This window comes from Ictalurus furcatus, chromosome 18, assembly GCF_023375685.1.
Source record: "Ictalurus furcatus strain D&B chromosome 18, Billie_1.0, whole genome shotgun sequence".
In the NCBI taxonomy this organism is placed as follows: Eukaryota; Metazoa; Chordata; class Actinopteri; order Siluriformes; family Ictaluridae; genus Ictalurus; species Ictalurus furcatus.
The window spans coordinates 18,267,383-18,291,282 of record NC_071272.1 but is presented as its reverse complement, the minus strand read 5'-3'; the positions used below and the strand labels follow the sequence as shown (position 1 = coordinate 18,291,282).

The 23,900-nt window shown below is 39.0% G+C and overlaps 1 protein-coding gene across 1 annotated transcript in view; it reads left to right on the top strand.

The window, feature by feature from the left end:
- The window catches only part of capn5b (calpain 5b), a 47,143-nt gene extending 26,391 nt beyond the window's left edge, over positions 1 to 20,752 (top strand). Inside the window, exons 4-13 of the mRNA XM_053649501.1 lie at positions 932 to 1,124; positions 5,245 to 5,438; positions 7,296 to 7,373; positions 12,472 to 12,667; positions 13,508 to 13,630; positions 15,273 to 15,469; positions 15,610 to 15,731; positions 17,495 to 17,631; positions 19,171 to 19,426; positions 20,671 to 20,752. Coding sequence (XP_053505476.1) covers positions 932 to 1,124; positions 5,245 to 5,438; positions 7,296 to 7,373; positions 12,472 to 12,667; positions 13,508 to 13,630; positions 15,273 to 15,469; positions 15,610 to 15,731; positions 17,495 to 17,631; positions 19,171 to 19,353 — 1,423 coding nt within the window. The 3' untranslated portion in view covers positions 19,354 to 19,426; positions 20,671 to 20,752. The remainder of the gene's footprint in view (positions 1 to 931; positions 1,125 to 5,244; positions 5,439 to 7,295; positions 7,374 to 12,471; positions 12,668 to 13,507; positions 13,631 to 15,272; positions 15,470 to 15,609; positions 15,732 to 17,494; positions 17,632 to 19,170; positions 19,427 to 20,670) is intronic.
- Positions 20,753 to 23,900: the final 3,148 nt, after the last annotated feature.

The window sequence follows — 23,900 nt, the reverse complement described above, 5'->3', positions numbered from 1 at the left end:
GCAAAAACTTGCATTATCAGATGGAGAAGTTATGTGCATAGTTGTCTGTTGGCTGCAAGAAGAAAGGACTTGCGAAAGCGTTCCTTTCTGCACCTAGGCAGGTGGAACCTCCCGTTCAGTGTACTCCACTGTGCAGTGATTGTTGCATGGAATGGGTGAGACTGATAGCTTATGAAGACAGTGATAAAATAATCATTTGTTGATGATAAATTAACAAATTATTTTAAAAATAAAAAGAATATGGCACAACTGCAACTCCTAAAAGATGCCATCCAGCAAAAGTCAGTGAGCAGGTAAGGATTATTAGTCGGAGAAGCTACCAAGAGGCCAAGAAAGATCTCCAATTGGAGAAGTTTGACACATATGAACTAATTATTTGGGTGGTTTTGTGCTCGAACAGATAGTGCTGGTAATGTTACGTTGTTAAAATTCTCCAGAGCGTCTCACAGATGCATCCTGGACACACACTTTAACACATGAACATAGAAATAATAATACAGATATAAGGAATGATAGTGGATATTGAAATGCATTGCAAAAAAAAAACAATATCAATGACATTAGCTAGTTGAATTGGCTTAAATATAGTCACATTTATGTAGTTTTTTCAATATTTGTAAACCAAATATACAATTATTTAACCTATTTCTAGACATTTATAATCTTAATTAAATTTCAAGGTTTAAATCATCTTGTTCTTTTGTCAGATTTTTTTTCTAATTTGAAGAATTTATTTCCATTTAATTATCTGCCAATTTATAGCTTGAAATATGTAAGAGAGTCTAAAAACAGCCCGATATTCAAAATATTTTCACTTGCTAAGATATATATATATATATATATATATATATATATATATATATATATATATATATATATATATATATTTTGCATTTGGAATAACACCACCTCATTTTCTTCACCTCTGCAGAGTGTATGGCTGCTACGAAGCTCTGGATGGTGGGAACACAGCTGATGCTTTAGTGGACTTCACCGGCGGGGTCTCAGAGCCAGTGGACCTGCTGGAAGGAATGTATGCTCAGGATGAGGCGGCCAGGACCCAGCTGTTCGAGAGAGTGCTGAAGGTCCACAATAGAGATGGACTCATCAGCTGCTCCATCAGGGTGGGCTGAGACATGCTCATTTACCATTACACTTCCTTTATGTTCTTGCTAGCTAAAATCAGACACATCTATGTTACATATTTCTGTTTCCTGCTTAAGACTCCTGCCTTTTAGACTTGTGGCAAAGGTTTCAGTAGTCTCACACGGTTTTGTTTTTAGCAAAGATCTCACACACTGTGTTTAGATGTGCCAGCTTCTTCAAAATGGATTTACGTTTCTTTTCCAAGACTAACTGTCTTCTCAAGTTTAATGCTGCGAATTATATTATAATTATGCTGCAGCGCTGGTAAGAACGTGTTGATTGAATTTCTAAAATTGAAGCTCTGACAGTAGTTCGGGGTGTAATTCATTTACATTTACATTTATACGTTTAGCAGACGCTTTTATCCAAAGCAACTTAAAAATTAGGAAATACAAGCAAAGTGATATGTCATGCAGAGAACAATACAAGTTGTAGAGAAGCAAAGTGCGCAGAGTAATCGCTTTTGTTGTGGTTACAAGTGACAAGCACGCTAATATTGTCCTCAGCATGTGAGCATGCCTCTTTAATTAGCAAAACAAAGTCAAATAGCGTGAATGCACGACTCCCGACCGAAACTGAATATGAATACCTGAATTGCTCTTATCTAGCAATGCATAAACAGCTTGAAGCAACAAGGAAGCACAGTTATAGCTCTTATCTGACAGCCGATACTAAAACGATATTAAATTAGAATTCAATAACAGCTTTGTTTTAATGCACTCGTTCTAATACATTATAGTTTCTATAGTAACAGCTCATTCACAGGGACTTGTATGGCAGACGATCTACATAATCTACAAATCTATCTCAGACTAATAAACAGACTAATATGTGTTGTTTTTTATGCAAAACATCTAATGAAATGTTTATTTAACATTAATGGAAGGAGTTTCTAGATTCAGTGCTTTGTAACAGTCAGAGGTAAAGCTGTATGTTCAGGACAGAGGACTTTGCAGTTTCTCCGTAACATGGTAAGCTGTATTTTTCTAATCATTAGCTTTGAATATGAGAAGTAAGAGAGGCAGGTGAGAAAATGACTGTTTATAGCTGCTGTAACTTAAGTGATGATTCCAAATGAAATACTATATAAGTATAATTGGAGACAAAATGGAATGGTGGCAAACTGCAGTTGTATAAGAGGAATAAAACATTTCAAGATGTGCTGTTATAGAAAATAATCAGCTTTGGGGTGATAACTTTTTCGAGCTCCGTTGCATCACTATGACATTGTTTATTTTCCTTTAACAGCATGCCCTCAATTGTATTATTCCTTACATATTATCTTCACCATTCTCTCCAATTTTACAATATATAAACAAATGCCTGTTTATCCATAATCTTTTAAAAATATTTTGTCTCAAATTCACATTTTGATTGTTTGAGATTTTTCATATCTATTCCATGATACTTTTGCAGAAGATATTCCACTGTATTTGTAAAGTCAAAAACTTACATTATAGCAATTCCTTACATTTCTATACATTCCATACATTTACATATATTATTTTGCTTAGCATTAATGATTTTTAAATGGCTAGCTCTTCTTGGCTGGTTTAGTTTCATGATACAGATTTTTGTTTGCCTCAACAAGCTAATATTTTTAACCAGGGTTGGTAGATTTCAGCAAAATTTCCAGCCCAACTACATCTCAAAAACCACACAAAGGCCTGAACCTAGCCCAAACTCAGGCACTGGAAAAGAGAGAGAGAGACACACACATGGACACACACACACACACACACACACACACACACACACACATACATACATACATACATATATATGGTATGGCTGGTATACAGGATATGTATCAGCCATTCGATGAATATTTGCCTTCATAAACTCTTTACATTGTAAATTACATTTCATTATTAATTACCATTTTTTGAGCGACACATGATTTTAAAAACGTTTCTGTTTGACAGATAAACTGATGTTTCTTTGATTTACTTGCCATTCTGGTTGCTAAGAAATTTTTAATAATAATTCAATAATTCAGAAATTCAATATTCAAAGATTCAATAATAACTCTATGGAACTAATTGGGGAAGTGTTCACACTGCCCCAGTTAGTTCCATAGAGCTATTATTGCACCCTGATGGCAAAATTGGAACTGAAAGATGTTCATATGGACAGGAATCATGCTGCAACATGACTGCTTTATGAACATTTTCAGTGGAGGAGCAGCGGTCAGGACAGTTAAAGGGGTCTTCTGATTGGGCTAGATTAACAATACCCTGAGGCCACCAAGATCTTGTTTTATAGCAAATAAAGTGACAGTGTACTTTTCTGTGGATTTTGAGATGTAGTTAGACTGTGACATTTTACCGAAACCTTCCAACCGTAGTTAATGATAGTAGCTCTTATGTGATCCAATCAACCGGTCAATCGGTTGACCTCTATTATGATGGATGACTGTATGTTGACTGTCTATTGACAGTCCAGACTATAGAACAAGCCACATGTTATAGCCTCTCAGCTTGAGGTTATGTCATTATTAATGTCATCCTTCCCCACTAAAATCTATGGTCACGAGTCACTGCTGCAATAGAATTGGTTCCGTTCATCATAGACACATTGTCTGCGTTTACACTTTGCCTTTGTTTGCAGAAATGGGTGAGGTTTCATTCTGATTATTTGCTATAAAACAAAATCTTGGCAGATGAAGACCCTGTCAGCATGGGGCAGCATGATAGAGATCTCAATAGAGATAATTAGTAAATAGTTGCTCACTCAAAAGAGGTAATTAATATTTCAACAGAACGATATGGAGTTGTGAATGAGGACTTTATGAATGTTAACATTTGTTGAATGACAATTATTTATGTATACTGTATGGTGGGGCTCTGCGCCATCTGCTCCTATGGATAAGCTGTCATTGATATTGGATTCAATGAATAATTCATAATTGCCCTACACCGGCAGGAGAAATGGTTAATTAAATTAAACGTACAATACATTCTCTAGGTCCTCTAACTAAAGGTACTGTATAAGACACACTTGACGGCATCATTACAAGTTTGTCACCTGTTTATTTTATTTTATTAAATTGTAAAGAATTTTAGGAAAAGCATCTGATACCATAATGAATCAAAAGTGAGAATCATGATTATCTCCTGATCCAACAAAGATCAACCTTACACTAATATAAATTTCCTCTGGGTGCTGCCTATAATAAAAACAGGGTTGTTTTTTTTTAAACCACTGTTTTCTTTCAGACTTTCATTTTCTTGTAAATGAGTCCAATCCCAGACTTGGAGCAATTTCTTATTGACTGCGTGACTTTTTTGTCAACAAGGTGTTTTTTTTCTCTCACAGTGAAGCAACAGCGACGTGACTTTTATACACAGCCGAGACAGTTATGGCTACACTGGCATATCAAATCAAACACGCACAAATCCCTCAGGCTCACTGACAACTCTGCTTTGAATGAGCAAATTTTGAGAAAGCCTTTTGTAAATCTAAACAGATGGAACCAATGTAACAAAGAAACCAAGACACATTTAGGAATTAACTCAATCTGGAGTTCAGGACAGAGCTTGGGTGAATCGAGTTCTAAGACAGCTTCAGGCTTTGGAGTTACTTTATTGCTTTTTTGACCAGGAAACAGTTTAATTTGAAGACTGTTACATCAGGCCCTTTAGGCTGTCTGGCTGTGCTTGTTTCAGACACAGCCTAATTGCTTTCTTCATCTTACTCTCCTGCCTTTTCTCTGAACACACACGGCCAATCTGAGAACGTTTCTGTTGACAAATCATGAGTGTCACAGGGAGTTTACAAGACTCATCATATTCTGAAAGCTTAATTTTCTCCTACAGTACACCAAGCACTGTGCTCACTCAAGTGTGCTAGCCTGTTATTGTCTGATTTACACCGGTTACTTGTTTCCAGCCTCAATTATACACAACATATAATCCCATTAAATGACTGGTTATTTTAACTTAAAATTAAAATGAAACTAAAATTCATTTTACTGCTGTTCCTCACACAAACTTAATGCTAAATGATCTATTGAGAACCTACCCTCTGGCATTATTTGCGATGATCTGCATTATTGAACACATTTGTTTAAGTGATTCTTTTCCGATTTTCACAAAGGCAACCACAGTGGAGGACATGGAGGCTCGGCTGGACTGCGGCCTGGTCAAAGGTCACGCTTACGCAGTCACCGACGTTCGGAAAGTGCGCCTGGGCCACGGCTTGCTGGCCTTCTTCAAATCTGAGAAGCTGCACATGATTCGCATGAGGAACCCCTGGGGAGAGAAGGAATGGAGCGGGCCATGGAGCGACAGGTGAGATTGCCCCCTGTTGAACTGGAGATCTAGTGGAAATCACCAAGAACGTAGACTTGATTTTACACTGGGCAATTTTCAACCCAGTTTTACTCTCACAGACAAAAAAAAAACACATCGTAAAAGAAACATTTTGGACGTGAATCTGAGATTTTAGAAAGCTTTTGACCTGCTTACTGGAGGCCAGTTTAGTGCTATTGTGACCAAAGACAATGCCAGTGACAAAGTTCTACAAGTTTCAGAAATTTGTATGAAAATCTCAAGCGTGTGAGTGTTGCTACGACACTCTAAAAATTTAAAATCCGGTGTAGAACCTGGTGTGTATGTGTGTGAAGCAAGATTCAGGAGGCAGGCGGAATTTCAGCAGAGCTCCAGGCTCGCGTTTATTTTTTCACTGTCAAAAAACTCAAAAAAAACAACCCAAATGACAAGGGGCCACCACTAGCTTGCAGTTGATGCCCCATTCATGTTCAAGGCAATAAGGCATATAAAGTAATAAGTTAAGAATCATCACATGTTACCTGCTGCTTCCCCCGTCTACTCTTTTCCTGCAGCCGAATATCGACCATGCCCCTGCTGCCATGTCCACCAATAGCAGTACAGCATATTTTACAGAGCTGACGTATCACAATACCACACAATATTGCGTTAATTCATAATTCAAATCTACAAAATGAACCAAATTTACAGAAATACATAAATATAAATTTTCCAGACAAACCGAATTTTCCTCAGAATACTTTATTAACGAGAATGAATAACTGGCTATAGGAAAAACTCAAGAACAATCATACAGTTGGCAAGCAACTAATTCAATGTGCTATCTATTGTTCCCTAGAGCAGTGAAACCATGCAAATGGCAATTGTCCCCAGAGAACTAAGAGTGAATACATCATTATGTATAAATGACATAGAAACGTGATTTAGGAATAATAATTTAGAAACAAACGCTGATTGATGATGTAAGCATAATGTAGTCATTTTATTTAACCACAGGTCTATCGTCAGAGGATCTTCATTGTATAATCTGACATGGATAACACACAATCTGTTATAGATTTTATTGGGATCTCATACACTGTGACAAGTAATAATCTACTGAAAATGCATAGTGTAATCTGGCTTTGGTCTCACTCAGTGCTTAATGTCCAGGAGGCCAGCATGTTTAAATGGTCAACCCAGTGGAGTCTGTTATTAATCGAAAGCATTAATCAAAAGCACAAAATATTCCTACTTTGCCTCTGAAAGCAATGTAGTACACACACAGACTGTGTCTCACTCTCACTCCCTCCTGTGAGACGGGTTCAGTCTAAATAACACACAGCCAAAGTGACTATTCTTATCGCTCGCTGGTGTGAAATTGAGATATCAAGGCAGGCAGACATGCGGGTATAAAATTGGGAGCACCTGCATGAGAAAGGGAAAAGTTCAAGGGGTGTTTAGATATTCATATTACCCATTTAAATGACAGGCTGCTTGTTTTATGACAGCCTAAATGTCTCCTTCAACGGCTGGGTGTGAAATGGCAACGTAATTACAGTTGGAGGGAAATCTTTCTTGCGTGTTCAGCCTCAGGTCAGCAACAGCACCGCTTTGGTTATATGGGACTCTAAATTATTTACCGTGCAGCCAGAAAGATGTTATTGAGGTGAAAGCAGTCTTCATATTTTTTCACAGATTAAATATTTATTAAAGGTTTGATGAGACCGTAATATCACAGTGCTCCAGAAATCTCTGAGACAGAGACCTGGCTTTGAGGGGTGTGGGTGTGTGTGTATGTGTGCGTGTGTTTGAGTGTGTGTGATTTAATCTCTTACAGTCCGAACAGATATATGACGAGTGTGGTGTGTGTTATAGCTCGGAGGAATGGAATAAGGTGAGCAAGAGCGAGAGGGAGAAGCTGGGCGTCACAGTGCAGGATGACGGAGAGTTCTGGTGAGAGATTTTTTTATATCCTCTGCTTTAGCCTCAGGCACATGAGATCTACAAAATGCTGTATTCAGTACTGATATTCAAATGAGTAAGCTTCTATTACTCTCTGTCACATCTGAGATGTGAATACCTATGTGCACGATTTCTGTATTAAATCCTCACCATGAGCATGTAATTCAACCGTGACTAGGGCCCTAATTGCCTTGAGGTTGATTTTTTGGGCCTATGTTCAATTTAAATAAATAGATCAGCCAAAAATGAAATTTTCTGCTTTACCACAAGCAGCTAAGACTAAAATCAGATATGTTTGGTGTCTGATATTTGGTTCTTTAGTTTTGCATTGAAGCTACAAGGGCAGTTTAGCTAACAAGTAAGTCTGTTTCACCCAAAATCTGTTCCATATTTACATCCCAATATACTGTACAGCCCCCTCCAAAACTATTGGAACAGCGATGCCAATTCAGGGTTGTTGTTTTTTTGCTGTAGACTGGAGACATTTGAGTTTAAGATCAAAAATAAATATGAGAAGAGAGTTTAGAATTTCTGCTTTAATTTCCTGATATTTTATATACAGTAGAAAAAGTATTCACAGCCCTTCACTTTTTCCACATTTTGTTATGTTACAGCCTTATTCCAAAATGGATTAAATTAATTATTTTCCTCAAAATTCTACAAACAATACCCTATAATGACAACGTGAAAGATGTTTGTTTGAAATCTTTGCAAATTTATTAAAAATAAAAAACAAAAAAGCACATGTACATAAGTATTCACAGCCTTTGCCATGACACTCAAAATTGAGCTCAGGTGCATCCTGTTTCCACTGATCATCCTTGAGATGTTTCTACAACTTGATTAGAGTCCACCTGTGGTAAATTCAGTTGATTGGACATGATTTGTAAAGGCACACACCTGTCTATATAAGGTCCCACAGTTAACAATGCATGTCAGAACACAAACCAAGCCATGAAGTACAAGGAATTGTCTGTAGACCTCTGAGACAGGATTGTATTGAGGCACAGATCTGGGGAAGGGTACAGAAACATTTCTGCCGCATTGAAGGTCCCAATGAGCACAGTGGCCTCCATCGTCCGTAAATGGAAGAAATTTGGAACCACCAGGACTCTTCCTAGAGCTGGCCCCCGGCCAAACTGAGCGATCAGGGGAGAAGGGCCTTAGTCAGGGAGGTGACCAAAAACCGGATGGTCACTCTGACAGAGCTCCAGCGTGTCTCTGTGGAGAGAGGAGAACTTTCCAGAAGAACAACCATCTCTGCAGCACTCCACCAATCAGGCCTGTATGGTAGAGTGGCCAGACGGAAGCCACAGTCCACCTGGAGTTTACCAAAAGGCACCTGAAGGACTCTCAGACCATGGGAAACAAAATTCTCTGGTCTGCTGAAACAAACATTGAACTCTTTGGCCTGAATGGCAAGCGTCATGTCCGGAGGAAACCAGGCACCACTCATCACCTGGCCAATACCATCCCTACAGTGAAGCATGATGGTGGCAGCATCATGCTGTTAGGATTTTTTTCAGTGGCAGGAACTGGGAGACTAGTCAGGATTGAGGGAAAGATGAATGCAGTAATGTACAGAGACATCATTGATGAAAACCTGCTGTAGAGCGCTCTGGACCTCAGACTGGGGTGAAAGTTCATCTTCGAACAGGACAATGTCCCTAAGCACACAGCCAAGATAACAAAGGAGTGGCTACAGGACAACTCTGTGAATGTCCTTGAGTGGCCCAGCCAGAGCCCAGACTTGAACCCAATTGAACATCTCTGGAAAGATCTGAAAATGGCTGTGTACCGACGCTCCCCATCCAACCTGATGGAGCTTGAGAGGTCCTGCAAAGAAGAATGGGAGAAACTGCCCCAAAATAGGTGTGCCAAGCTTGTAGCATCATACTCAAAAAGACTTGAGGCTGTAATTGGTTCCAAAGGTGCTTCAACAAAGTATTGAGCAAAGGCTGTGAATACTTATGCACATGTGCTTTTTTGTTTTTTATTTTTAATAAATTTGCAAAGATTTCAAACAAACTTCTTTCACATTGTCATTATGGGGTATTGTTTGTAGAATTTTGAGGAAAATAATGAATTTAATCCATTTTGGAATAAGGCTGTAACATAACAAAATGTGGAAAAAGTGAAGCGCTGTGAATACTTTCCGGCTGCACTGTAGTTGTTGTTTTTTTACTGAGCAACAGTATTTATATGTAGTGTTATACTAAGCACAGACACTGAATGGGTCAGCCAAGGACAACAAGAACAGTTGATGACAGAAACATTGTGAGAGCTGTGAAGAAAAACCCAGAGGGTTGAAGGCAGGTGTGGACAGGGGTGAAGGCATCACAATCCACCATTCGAAGAAGACTTTGAGATCAGAAATATAGAGGCCATACTACAAGATGCAAACCACTCATCAGCAGTAAGAATCGGAAAGCCAGGTTGGAATTTGCAAAGAAATACAGAGATGAGCCACAAAAGTTCTGGAACCAAGAGTAACCTCTTCCAAATTGATGGAAAGGCCAAAGGATCTGCTCATGAGCCAAAATATACAAGCTCATCTGTGAAACATGGTAGAGGTAGTGTCATGGCTTGGGCTTACATGGCTGGAATCTTTATTGATGATTTAACTCATGATGGTAGCAGCAGAATGAATTCAGATTTTTACAGCAACATTTTGTTATCCAACTTACAGAGAAATGCATCCAAATTAATTGGGAGGAACTTTATCATGCAGCAAGAAAATTATCCAAAACACACTGCCAACTCAACTAAACCCTCTGATTTTGTCATGGGGAAAAGGTGGAAGTGTTTAGACTGGCCAAGTCAATCACCAAACCTTAATGCAATTGAGCAGCATTTCACCTCCTGAAGAGGAGACTGAAGATGGAAACCCAATGAAACAAACAACAACTGAGAGGCTGCAGTAAAAGCCTGGAAAAGCATCACAGAAGAAGAAAGCAACAATTTGGTGCTGTCAATGAGTCGCAGGCTTGATGCAGTTAACGCAAGCAAGGGATTATGCAACCAAATATTAAGTGTTATTTTCTTTCATTTACACTCAATTTTACCTATATTTTTGATCGCCTAAATGTGGTGGTCTGATACAAAAATTTTTTAACACGTCTAGATGAAGAAATAAAAGCTGAAATCCTAAACTCTCGTCTCATATCCACTTTTTTTTATTATCTCAAAGCCAAATATCTTTGGTGTATAGAACAAACAAATGACTGACCTTGCCCTTCCAGTAGTTTCAGAGGGGACTGTACTTGCTTCAATTGACACTGTGATGTCTGATTCTAAGACGGTCCTTTGCTTATTCCAGGACTCCTATTCACAATATGCTTATACAGAACATCCTTTCTACTAGGGATGTCATGAGAACCGATACTTCGGTACCAAGTCGGTACCAACATGCTTAAAACGTGACGGTACTTGTTTTTCTGCAGTTGAGTAAGTACCGTAGGTACCGAGGTTGCAATTCCCCCGGAACTGATGGGGGCAGCAAATACGCATAAGTGTATTAGTCAGTCCACAAGTGGTGAAGAAGAAGAAGAACGCCTACAAGCACACGGGAAACACTACAGAAGATTAGCTTAGCTTAACAAGTTTACCTCCGGCCTGACTCGTTGAGAGGAAAAGAGAGGAAAGCTAGCATCGGCTGCCAGTGTGCAACTGATGCTATCGTTCATTTCAAACAAAGCGAGGAAACTCCTGGAATATGGCGAAGCACCTGAAAGACAGTCGTATATAATGTTTGTTTCAGGCAGCCGGCATTGTTGCCGTGAAACCAGCTAACGTTATCCTCCATGTAATGTTTGCGATAGCCAGTTATTTGTTAACGCTGCTAACACATTGCAGTCTTATAACCTACCTCCTAATGGGCCACCATGCATCGCCATTCAGCCCGTGTCCTGTCAGCAACATGTAGCCTAATGTCACTAATAATTATTCAAATGTTCATGCCTTTAATAAATCTTTTTGGCCTGCCACCATATCAGTGTATTTAAACCAATGCTTGCATTCAGAGTATAAGCGGGTGTGTGTGTGTGTGCGCGTGTATTTAGGAGTGCACCTTAGCACTTGTTATTAGTCATTGTGAGACAGTGTTTGATAACTAAAATACCCCTCCCCCCCCCTTGCCAGTATCAACCAGAAGAGGATGTCCTCCAGGAGTTTTAAATATTATTTTTTATTTTATTTTTTTAACCACACCGTGGTATCAACTTTGGTATCAAGTATCGTGTACTTTTTGTGGTATCGGTACCGAGTACTAGATTTTTGGTATCATGACATCCCTACTTTCTACACACTTGGTACTGTTTAATTTGATAGTTTACAGTTGTAGAGTAATGAGTTATAATCTCATTATCCCATTTGAGTCTGGTTCCTCTCAAGGTTTCTTCCTCATGACATCTCAGGGAGTTTTTCCTTGCCACTTGTCACTGTTTGCTCATTAGGGGATTTACATCTACCTCCAGATTTCTGTAAAGCTGCTGGGTGACAATGTCTATTGTTAAACATGCTATGCAAATAAAATTGAATTGAATTGCTTTGGAATTAATTGATTGTTTAAACTAAAGATAGTAGTCCACATTTTCACGTCTATATTAAAATCCACCGAATAGTAAGCTTTCTGGTGTAATTCTCCATTCCGGTTTTGGAGGCAGGAACTAGGAAGTGAATTGACACGAAAAATTTGCTCAGAGGAACAACGTGATTCTGGTTGTCCAAGATGGCTGCTACCGTAACATTTTCGGTATTGAGATAAATGGTAGAGTTTTGTTCATGTGTGTAGATTACAGATTACAGTGTCCTAACCCACATCAGCACAACATCCATGTGACATCACTGAAGAACTGAATTAAGTATGAACCAAAGTTTTACAAAAAGGTTTTTGAGTGAGAAACTTCAAATGCTTGTTAGCTACACCAGCATCAGGCACCAAATCAGTTACATTTAGGGTAGGTTTCTTTTTAGCTGAAAAAATGTTAGCTACTCGAAATTGCAAGTTTGTTTAGTAATACATCTTTAAGGAGAATCCTGATTGGTGAATTGGTGAAAAACGACCTGCTGATTCTATTGATGCACTCAGGATGAACTTTGAGGATTACTGTCACTACTTTACTGACCTCATCCTGTGTCGGCTCATCAACACGTCCTACCTGAGCATCCATAAGACCTGGGAGGAGGAGGTGATGAGAGGATCCTGGGTTTACAGAGACGACCCTCTGCGTAACCGCTCAGGAGGCTGCATCAATCACAAAGCCACTTTCCTGCAGAACCCTCAGGTCTGTGCCTCTGTAATTACTGTCCTAAGCACATTTTTGTTCACCATGGTACAAGCAATGTTAATGTACACTGCCTTGAATTGACTTTACTGGGATATGTCATGAAATTGACTCCACATACCAAAGTGTCTTTGGGCAAGACACTGAACCCCAAGTTGCTTCCGATGGCAAGCTAGCACCTTGCATGGCAACTCTTCTACCATTGGTGTGTGAATGGGTGAATGAGCACCAGTGTAAAGTATTTTGTAGAACCGCTAAGGTTAAAAAAAAAAAGGTGCTATATAAGGTCGCAGACCATTTACCAAATTATTTACAAAGAGAAAACTTAAAAGTTGTGATTGCATAATCACAACTCTCTCCCCTCCCCAATCCCCCACCCACCCCCCATTGATGTGAATCCCCTAAATTCATTCTGGTGCAGTTTCCAGCAGAAGTCACATAATTCATTGATGGAGTCGACCTATGTGCAATTATACTGTCATATGATCTAAATATAACGATACACCTGTTTCGGGAAGGTTACAGCGTTTGTTAGAGAACATACCTAGATAAACAAGATCATTGTGAAGACCATGGAGCTGTCCAAATAAGTCTGGGACAAGGGTTTGCTTATAAAAATTTCCCAAACTTTCAAAAATCCAACAGAGCACCTTGAACTTATTACTTAAAATGGAAAGAATACGGTACAATCGCAACTCTTCCTGAAAGGTACATCCAAAGTTCTGTAGGTCCAGTATGTATCTTCAGTGATGTTTTTCCAACTAATGTATTAATTAATGTGTATTAATACTAATGTATTAGATATTTGTGTGGCTGTAAAGTATCTGTTCCTCTCTGTAGTACGTGTTTGATGTGAGGAAGTTGGAGGACGAGGTCTTGATCTGCCTGCAGCAGAAAGAGAAAAGAGCGACTGCTAAAGAAGGCAAAGGGGAAAACCTGGCTATCGGTTTCGACATCCATCGGGTACTGAAATATAAACAGAGTACACGTATAGTATAAACAGCCAACATGCATTACAACTTAGCTATTAGTTTAGCTACATTTTAGAGTAGCATGGTGGTGGAATTCCTTCTTTTTAAATTAAGCAGCTTATAGTAGCACTTTCATCAACTGACTAAATTATTTTCTTAAATGATGTATTTCTTATCATTTGGAAGGAAAGATCATTGACTCAGAGTTACTAGCTGCTGGCAAGTCGGCTCTGTATGTATTCAGGCTGATTCAGTTGGAAGAAACACGTGACAGAAATATAATGGATTATATGATTTGATGAAGTAACTTGTGATGTGATTAAAAAAAGGTAGATTATTTAAAACATGAGCCACTTTTATCCTTTATCATCATTAACATCATGTATCAGGGGCATGTATAAGGGTTAAGGTAACATTTGATTAAAGAGCCACAACAAGCATTAGTCGAGGCAAAGGTAACAAAAAAGGTTTGCTTAAGTGATGACACAGAGATAACAAATGATTCAAGAAAAATATAAGTGATTGTCAAACCAACTGTTTAATGACCAAATAACATTTTAATATACATGGTGTTCTAAAAGTTTCTGCACATAGGGGAAATTAACACTTTTTTACAAAATGTAACTTTATTTAAGAAAACATCCTCCACATGATTGCCGTTTCTTTGTGAAAACACACAGAGTCATCTTTCCAACTCATGATGAACTCGTGTTAACACATCTGGTGTTATGCATGTAACTGTTATGCATGTCCATCGCAACCTTGTGTCAGCTTCCCGATCCAGGCATGAGAAAGATTTAAATACGTTCTTCTTTTGTCAAAGGCATTCCTAAAGGCGATCTGAAAAATATATATAAACAACACATCAAAAATTTTGGAAAATGTTTTGCTAAAAAGTGTTCATTTCCCCTATGTTTGGAAGCTTTTGGGACATACATGCTTATTTTAATGACCTTTTCTTTTCATCGAAGATTAAACAAAACTTAATGATACTGTAAATGAAAAACAAGAGTCATATTTGATTAAATCTGGACTGTTTTAGTCAGATCATTAATGACTTTATCAAATCAAAGTATTGTTACTTTGTTAAAAAATCCTGCATTTCATCAAATTGATTTATACATACATGTTTTCAATTTTCCGGCCTGGAATTTAGCTCCACCCCATCACGAACAGATCTGTTGAGCTCAGCATTTTTTAAAGGCAACCCAAAGGGCATACAGTACCCTCCACTAATATTGGCACCCCTGGTAAATATGAGCAAAGAAGGCTGTGAAGAATATGCTTTGTTTATTAACCTTTTGATCTTTTGTTAAAAAAAAAATTCAAAGATATATATTTTGGGATAAACCTGTGTTGTGTTAGCAATTGTTTGCTATCCAAGAGAGCAGAGTATTTTTGTGAATTTTTTTGAATATAAGATCAAAAGGTTAAACAGTAAAGACAATTTTTCACAGCCTTCTTTGTATGTAGTTTCAACAGATGGGAGTCAGCTTTAATGAGTGCCTTAATGTCATTTGATTTGCCACATAAAAAAAACATTTTTGAGATTTAGTGACGTCATCATCGCAGTTCTTTCACTAACAGGTGTAAGTCCTCACCTGTTCTACAGTATAGAACCTTCTTCCCACTAGGTGGAACTGAACAGAAAGTTCCGCATGCACACGGCCCAGCAGAAAGTCGCAGGTTCCATCTACATCAACTCTCGCTGTGTCTTCCTGAGGAAAGAGCTGAAAGAGGGCCGCTATGTCATCATCCCCACCACCTTTGACCCGGGTCAGCAGGGAGAATTCCTGCTCCGGGTATTCACAGATGTGCCTTCAGACTGCAAGTAAACTTAACTGCTAATGCTTCTTTTATTATTTTGCTTTTATTACTCATAAATCCTTTAATGTTTCCATGAAATCTCAAAAAGTTTTATAGCTGAAGAGTTGAGTGCTCGGTTCATTCTGATATTCTGTTTTGGAACAGAGAGTTGACCCTGGACGATCCTCCTCAGACGTGTTGGACGGGGATGTGTGGATATCCTCAGCTGGTCACTCAGGTGCACGTGCTGAGTGCTGAGGGGCTGCAGGGCCAAGACTCTAACGGAGGTAAACCTGCACACACAGCATAAAACCATATTGGTTATAAGATGATCATTTATTCACACAGGGCCTGATTTATCAATCTTTTAGTAAAATTTTTTTAAATGTTTTGAAAGGCCGAACTGAAATAAAAATTCCCAAAAGTTTCAGCTGATTTTCTTCATACTCATGTGCGTATGTTGATAAATGCCAATGAGCCGCAGGTTATCAATATAATTTACATGTTCATGGAACTGCTGATTTACATTAAGTGACGCTCACAAAACTCCATAAAAGGCAAAGCTCACAGAGAGCTCTAAGTGGCAAAATGATGACTAAATGGTGAAAGATCCCTCCTAAGTGTAGCATATGTTAAATGTTCCAGTAACGCAGCACCCTAAAGGTACGTTCATACATACGGCGACAAAAAGACCGGAAACCATTCACCTTCAATTAGAGCTGATGATTTCTGACCACATAAGCTGCAGCGACCATTGGCGACTAGATGTGGGCGTGTCCAGCGGTGTGATAACGTTGAGAAAAGTTTAACTTTATGCAAATTTGGAGTGACTTGTTGCAGCGACTACCAATGGGAGTTAAGACAGTAGAACGCATGTGACCTGTGATCTGCCTTGCTGCCTTCGAATCCGAATTGTTTCATGGACCCAGACAGTCTGGAGTTTGTGCTTTTGCCACAGAGCACAAACTGCTTCTACTTCATCTAGTATGATATGATGCATATATACACTGGTGAATTTAATATACAAAAGCTCTCCATCCAGAATGTCTCATTTTGTTGTCAAAAGTGGAATGCTACAGTAGTTGTGCCACCCACTGATAAATGTTACTATGGCAACCAGTAGTAGGAACACCTACTAGTACAGCGACTGGTGACTTGCAGTGACAAAATGGCGCTATGTGTGTGAATGTACCTTAACTCTTCCTCCTATTTCCTCCTGAGTGTAATTTTCTTTTGTGTTGCTTAGTCAGTGAGAGTTAGCTATCTTCTTTATTTGGTAAATAAATGTTTGCATTGATGCCTAGTATATATTTTAAGTAGATACACCCTATCTAAATCGGATATTCATCAAAGCAAACGCACAAACCAGATGTCATTTTGCTCATGTGAAACAGACAATCCTCTGTAGACCCTGCTAATAAATCAGCGGGCATGTTTTTTGGTAAGTCAGGGCCTGTGAGTTCTTGTTCCTTTATCTACTCTAGTGTATCCCCCCCCCGAGCTTAAAACCAGCAAGGAGCTCTTTAAGGTACATACCAACCTGCCTGATTCCCCACAAGACACAAGATGACATGAACAGCAGAGGCACTGAATCTTAGTGGCAGTGAGCATAAATTGTTCTCCCTCTGCGGAAGCAAAGACATGCAGACCCAGGGCGCCAAAACTATTAATCAACCTGATACCTCTAATGTGCCTGTTTTTACACATACTAGCTGATTTATTCTGCCCTAATGCAGTTTGTCTAACATACTGCAGTCTCTAATAGGTGTAAGAATCTCATATTTCTAAAGCAAGGCAAATATTCAGCACAATCATACTGAGACACAATGTTCTATGATTTGTCCTTTACTGTAAGTGGACTTTCAATTAACCTTCTTATCTGCAGGTTTAAATGCTAATTTTGGCCAAAAATAGAAACCACTCTGTCCATATTCCCATTTCCATTAACACTCAGCCATATCTCTGGCTTTGGTCAGTAGAGGTGGTTTTGCATTAGCATGAAAAAATGCACAAATTGCAAATCTGATACGTGACCGACTTCTTGCTCCAGGCTCAGATCCGTACGTGATTATCACTTGTGAGGGGGAGAAAGTCCGATCGCCTGTACATAAGGACACCCGATGTCCCAAGTTCGACATCAAGGGGGTGTTCTATCGCAAAAAGCCAAAAGAAGGCATTCACATTGAGGTGAGTGTGATGCTCTTTTGTTTTCTCTGTCTTGTTTCTGTGCCCTCTGTCATTTTTTACCCCCCAGCAATTGCTAACAGTACACAGCCACTTGCAAATGTTGTTGCTGCATGCTGCTGCACCTTTTCTCTTTTTTATAGGTTTGGTTATTAAAATTAAAATTTGCTTTAAGTTTTGCCAAATGGTCATCTACCTTTGCATGATTGGTTAAGCAGTATGTCAGATTCATTTGCATAAATCCAAGCTCAGCTACATAGAGCTTCCCTCTGATAGCATAACATTGTGTTGAGCTAGCTAGCCACTAGGTTACGTAGGTAATCTTTAGCTAATGTAAATATAGCCCTTTAGTGTAACAGCAGCTAATTTTATATTGTGAAAGTAGCTAACTCCTAAGCTAGCTAGCTTTCTAGCTATTTTTATTTACTCACAGCCCTTTATAGCATATTTAAAAGCAAGCTAACAGAACTTCAACTAGCTAGCTTAAGCTAAACTTTTACCCTTTTTTAAGAGTCAAAAATGGTTTAGATTAATTTCAGTACGACATAGATAATACCACAGCACCTTAAAGAAAGCAGCATACTATAGTGCAGATCTCTGATATAAAAAAGATCCAGCTTGGTCTTGGCCATAACACTTGCCATGTTGGTCAATCTAGTAGTAAGGAAAGAGCTTATGAATTATCACTGCTAATGCTACATTGTCGATTATTAAGAAAATAAGACAACAGTAAGGAAATTAGAAAATCTCCAACTTTTATTGATCAATTTATTCATGTAATAAGGAAGCTGAAAAATAACATACCAGGAAACAACATGCAAGAAGGTCTTCCAGCTAGACCATCTCGGCCTGGGTTTTGGCAGCTGGTATCTGGTATAAACTGGATTTTTCAGCTTTCTAACCCCAGTCCTGAAGAACCCCTGTCCTGCACATTTTAGTGGTTCCCCTGCTCTACCACACCCACTTCAACTGAGGATGGACTTTAATTAGATTAAATGGATCAGGTGTGTTAGAGAATAGAAAACACTAATATGTGTAGGACAGGAGGTACTCCAGGACCAGGGCTGGGAACCTGTGAGCTATTTGATCAGTCTATGAAGTCAGGGTGGATTAGCTTCACAATTTAAAGGTCTTGATCAGCGGTGGGCAATCTTATCCGGAAAGGGCCGATGTGGGTGCGGGTTTTCATTCCAACCAAGCAGGAGGCACACCTGATTCCACCTGTTTAATCAGTTGATCTTGGCTTTCAGTAGATTCAGGTGTGGCTTCTGCTTGATTGGAATGAAAACCTGCACCCACACCGGCCCTTTCCGGATAAGATTGCCCACCCCTGGTCTTGATGGTCCTGACATAGCCATGTAGTGAGTGAGATTTTACTGCATCCCAATCTTCAAGCACCACGCGAGCTCTTTATTGAAATAAATCGGCCGCGGCATGGCAAACTTGCAAGTGGATACGTACCCTTACTCTTGGCTTTCACTTCTGATCTACTTCTCTCTTTTGCTTTAACATCTTCCTCTGATTGGCCCATGATGATGTTAGATCTACAATAAGAATGTAATTGTAGACACCTTCCTGGGTCAGGTGACCCTCTTCAGTGACCCGAATGACCGACAGGAGCAGCACATTGTCCACCTGAGAGACAAAGGCAGCCGCCAAAACAACGACCTCCCCGGCATGCTGACCGTTCGCCTGATCACCTGCACCACGTTGACCAACATTTGACAGCTTAATGAACATGACCTCACCCCTGCCCTTTATCATCTCCTTCCTTCTTTCTCGATGGCCTCCGATCAAGGTATAAATCATCCCTTACTGATTACCCATATCATTTTTCAGCGCTCGCATAGTATTCATAAGGGCTACACATTAGTCGTGCATGAGCGGCTGAGGTCAGTTTGGTATTGGGACCTTTGCGGAGTCTTCGTCTTGCGATCAGCCGCACGGTTTCCGGTTGCCAGCTTACCTCAACAAAAATCAATTCTCGCCATCACTCTTGTGCTCCCTCATGGTATTCCCACCAGTACAGACTTGCATTACTAACTCACCTTGCTGAAGATCATTTATGGAAGAAACCATTTATGGATGCCTTGGACAGCACATGACCCACTCGACCTGCTTTCTGAACAACAATGAGGTTGACTCGAGTGCCTCTGAATTGTGTGGATTCTTCAAAATATTTACACTGAATGCTCTTTGGATGTGCAGAAGCATGCTTGGTGTAGCTTTGCAACAATACCAAGAAGCAGGAGCACAGAGTTCAGACACAACCAGCCGCCTCCAGGGACCAATAGCCCACCCAGCCTCCATCTCCATAGTAACTACCATGACAATTTCAAAAGCTTATGTGTGTGTGTGTGCGTGCATGTGTGTGCGTATGCTAATCCCAAATAAACCCCCTCAGACGACCCTTGAAAGGTCATGCATGTGTAAACAAACTACATAAATTCCAGCAGTGATTTAGAGTCGAGAGCAATCTTTAGGAGATGGACATGTGTATACACACTTTGCTGTATACCTCATTCATGAGACTGTGACGTGATGTGACAGACTGCTGGGTCTCTTCAGCTCTTGCCAAACAGCATGTGCCATTATGCGAGTCCTAATAGAACTGTTCTTCCACTCCACCAGGGGGTGCTGTACTAATACTCTAGGAACCACAGACTCTTTACTGTCCTTTCTAATTGCTGATGTGCCCTTTTAGTATGAACTACTACAAAGCTATTTATATAACTACCATTACCAGCTTATGTGTTGCTAGCATTTTAGTTGCTTGTGATATTGTGGAAATGGTTTTGAATTGTTTTTCAAACCATATATTTAAAAATAAGTTGTCACTTTTTTCATTACTTGAAAGGGGTCATTTTTGTCGCATTTTTGGTTTCATTTATGCACAATTTCCTATGTTGTCTTAAAATGCATTGCCTTTCTTTTCTTTTCTTTCTTTTTTTTTTTTTACACGAAAAGACGAGTGTTATAGTTGCTGTATTTACAGTCAGATAATCAGATAATGGAACAGTATGATATGCTTTGTGTTTCTAGCTGCAGTCCCAGACACAAATAATGTGAAGACCCAGACTGGGTGAAAGAAGCTCCTGCTTGGACAGAAGTAGACTGCTCTTTAAAAAAGTAAAGTACAGATATAAATGTTGGCTTTTAAGTTAGTCAATACAGTATGTGTAATTTTAAGCAGACAGTAACTATGTAACAACAGAATGCCTCCTATTTTTATTTTTTATTTTTCACCCAATATTAACGGTTGCTACCTCACCAACACTTTACCTAGCTAGCTAACTTGCATAATGCTAGCTAGCTTAATATTTAATGAGCAGTTAGTAATGTTTAGAGCTCTGCTGCCTCTGAATTGCAATTGCAGTAGGGACATTGACAAGCTGTCCCCTTCCCTTAATCAACCCCAAGCCCTTGTGCTAAAAATACATAGGATTTACGAATTGAGATTTATGGAAAAGGGGCAGAGCTGAGCACCTCTGCTTCAGTAGGGGGCGGGGCTAATTTCACTGCCAGAAAAAGACTAAAACAAGGCAACTACTTAGATCCATCGATTACATATTGTATCATATGAAGGTATATGATAAAGTCTATTAAAAACAAACATTCCAAACAGCACCTTTAACTATAATGTACAGACTGGTGACAAATGAAAGGAAAAAAAATATTTTGCTGGCATGGTTTGGCTCCACCTGTTGCCTTAGAAAGAAAAGTCACTGCAATTCAATACAAACTTAATCTGACTGATCACCTTTATCCTATGATAAACTATTTCGATCGTTATGAAAGTGGTCTCTTCCAGGATTACCTCATCCCCTTCTGCAGGGCACAAGAGTTCACTAAATGGTTTGATGAGGATGAAAATTATGTCAATCATATGCTATGGCTTTCATAGTCACCAGATCTCAACCCTGTTGAACATCTGTGGGAGATTTTGGAGTGTCGTGTTCGACAGCGCTCTACCATCATCATCAAAACACCAACTGAGCTAATAGCTTTTGGACGAATGGTGCGCATCGCTCCAGTAAAGTTCCAGAAGCTTGTAGAATCTATGACTCAATGAAGCTGTTCTGGTGACCCAACACCTTACTAAGACCATTTATGCTGGACTTTCCTTTAATTTGTCACCCAATACTTGTCAATATTACCCTGATGTTAAAGTTCTGAGTATCTGAGATGTATTTTTGCAAACTTTTAACAAACAGACAAGATGATGATTTGTATTCTATATTCACGTGAAAGAATCAATAACACATGCATTCACAGCACAAAATAAGACACTGGTTTGAATCGCAAAATCAAATTTAATACCATTCCAGCATTTTAGGCAAATAGCTGTCCTCATATTGATGCTCAGTAGCTGATCAGTGCAGCCCTAATTAAGTAATTACAGCAAGCCATTTATGAAAAAAACAACACTAGAAACTTGAACGTAAACTTTTGGACACACATTGATCATTGCATAGTTCTTCGGTGTTCAAACAGAGGTTTTTCCGAGCATGGGGTTTGTTCTGCAGCGCTGCAACTAGCTGTCACTCATTCATTTAGCCTCTTCATTGTGGCCTGTAGTAAATACGGGCATGAAGACTTCAAGACGTAGTGATCTTCTGCTTTAGGGCTGTATTCAGAGTTGAGTTACGCATGCGTAGTGAGGAATATGCAACATCAGAATTCAGATGTTATGTGTACCTGTGGACGGAAGTGGTAGCTCAGTGGTTAAGACTTATGATCGGAGTTCAAATCCCAGCACTGCCAGGCTGCCACTGCTGGGCCCTTGAGCAAGGCTCTTAACTCTCAACTGCTCAGTTGTATAAATGAGATAACTGTAAGGTGCTCTGGATGGGGCTGCCTTCCAAATACCCTAAATACCTACAGACTAGAGAGATGTGTTGGAGTTGCACATGATCTCGATTTAATATCTTGTGGCTATATTAAGGTTTGTTTTTTTTAATAACAAGAATATGTGCTGGATCAAGTGCTATTTTATAAACTGAGGGCCATATTGTAAAATTAAACCAAATCTGCAGGGAAGCTCTTGTATCTAACGGAGGTGGTCTAAATGCTATTGATAACCCCATCTTAGGTTAACCTACTCAAGTAAAATCTGACAAGCTTAGAGGAATGAAATACATGCAAGTAATTTAATAATCTGAATAGGGAGTCCAGGAAATTTGAGCTAAGTACTTGTGTAACCGAAATCTGAATACACATAAATATTGACATTGAGTTTTGGATTTAAATAACTCTGGATACATCCCTTAGGCTGAAGGCGAACGTGATGGGACATGGGGGTCGGGTCGGTTAGCTCACTAGTTTAAGCATGAAGTGCCATACAGATAAGTTGCATGGGAGGAGTAAGAGAGATGTTCATGCCAGTTAGGTTAGTTCTCAGGCATAATGGTGAAACCAGACAGCTAGAGATAATGTAACTTTATTCATTCAGTATTTGTTAGTGCATAGTAAATTGGAAGGTCTTACTGACATCATATGTTAAAAGATGTATCAAGAGAAGATGGCTTATCTGTCCTGTTATTTTAGCCTGAGAATGAGAAAACATTAAGTTTTTTGCAAATCACCCCAGAGTGCAAGACACAATTTAGATTTTTTTCTGCTTTAAGAAAATTTTTTTTTTGCATTAATTAAATTCATCTTAATGTACCTGGTATTTTTTTAACCTAAAATGGCACCTCAGAACCTCTGCCACTGTTGTCTAGCTTGGTCTTCATCTTAGTTGTCTACCTTACTCTTTATTGCTTAAACCTCATAATTTATTGTATAAGCTTGTCATATCACTTCTGTTGTGATCATATTCGATTCCTCTGGTACCTAATGTTTTTTTTAAATGTTATGTTAGTACAAAGCTAACTGTAGCACTGTCCTACACAGGTCTGATGCGTACCGTCGTTGTAGCTTTAAATACAGATAAGGCCAGTAACATCTATGTGACTCTCTCTTTAGCCTTTTAACAATGATGTTTAAGCGGTTTAGCATGTCGCAGCACTAGCATCAGGGTTGCCAAGTATGTGTAACTAAATTAATTCCAAAACTCAGACCCTCCTAAACCCTATATTCAACTCCAAAATGATGAATACGGTTCATATTTATTATTATTATTATTATTATTATTATTATTATTATTATTATTATTATTTTAACGAAGCAGTATTAAAACAGTGCAGTTTTCCAAAACATTTTTTTTCATTGCGGTCCTAAAACGGTCTTGCATTATTAGATGTATAGTCATTAATAAAGATAAGCTAGGA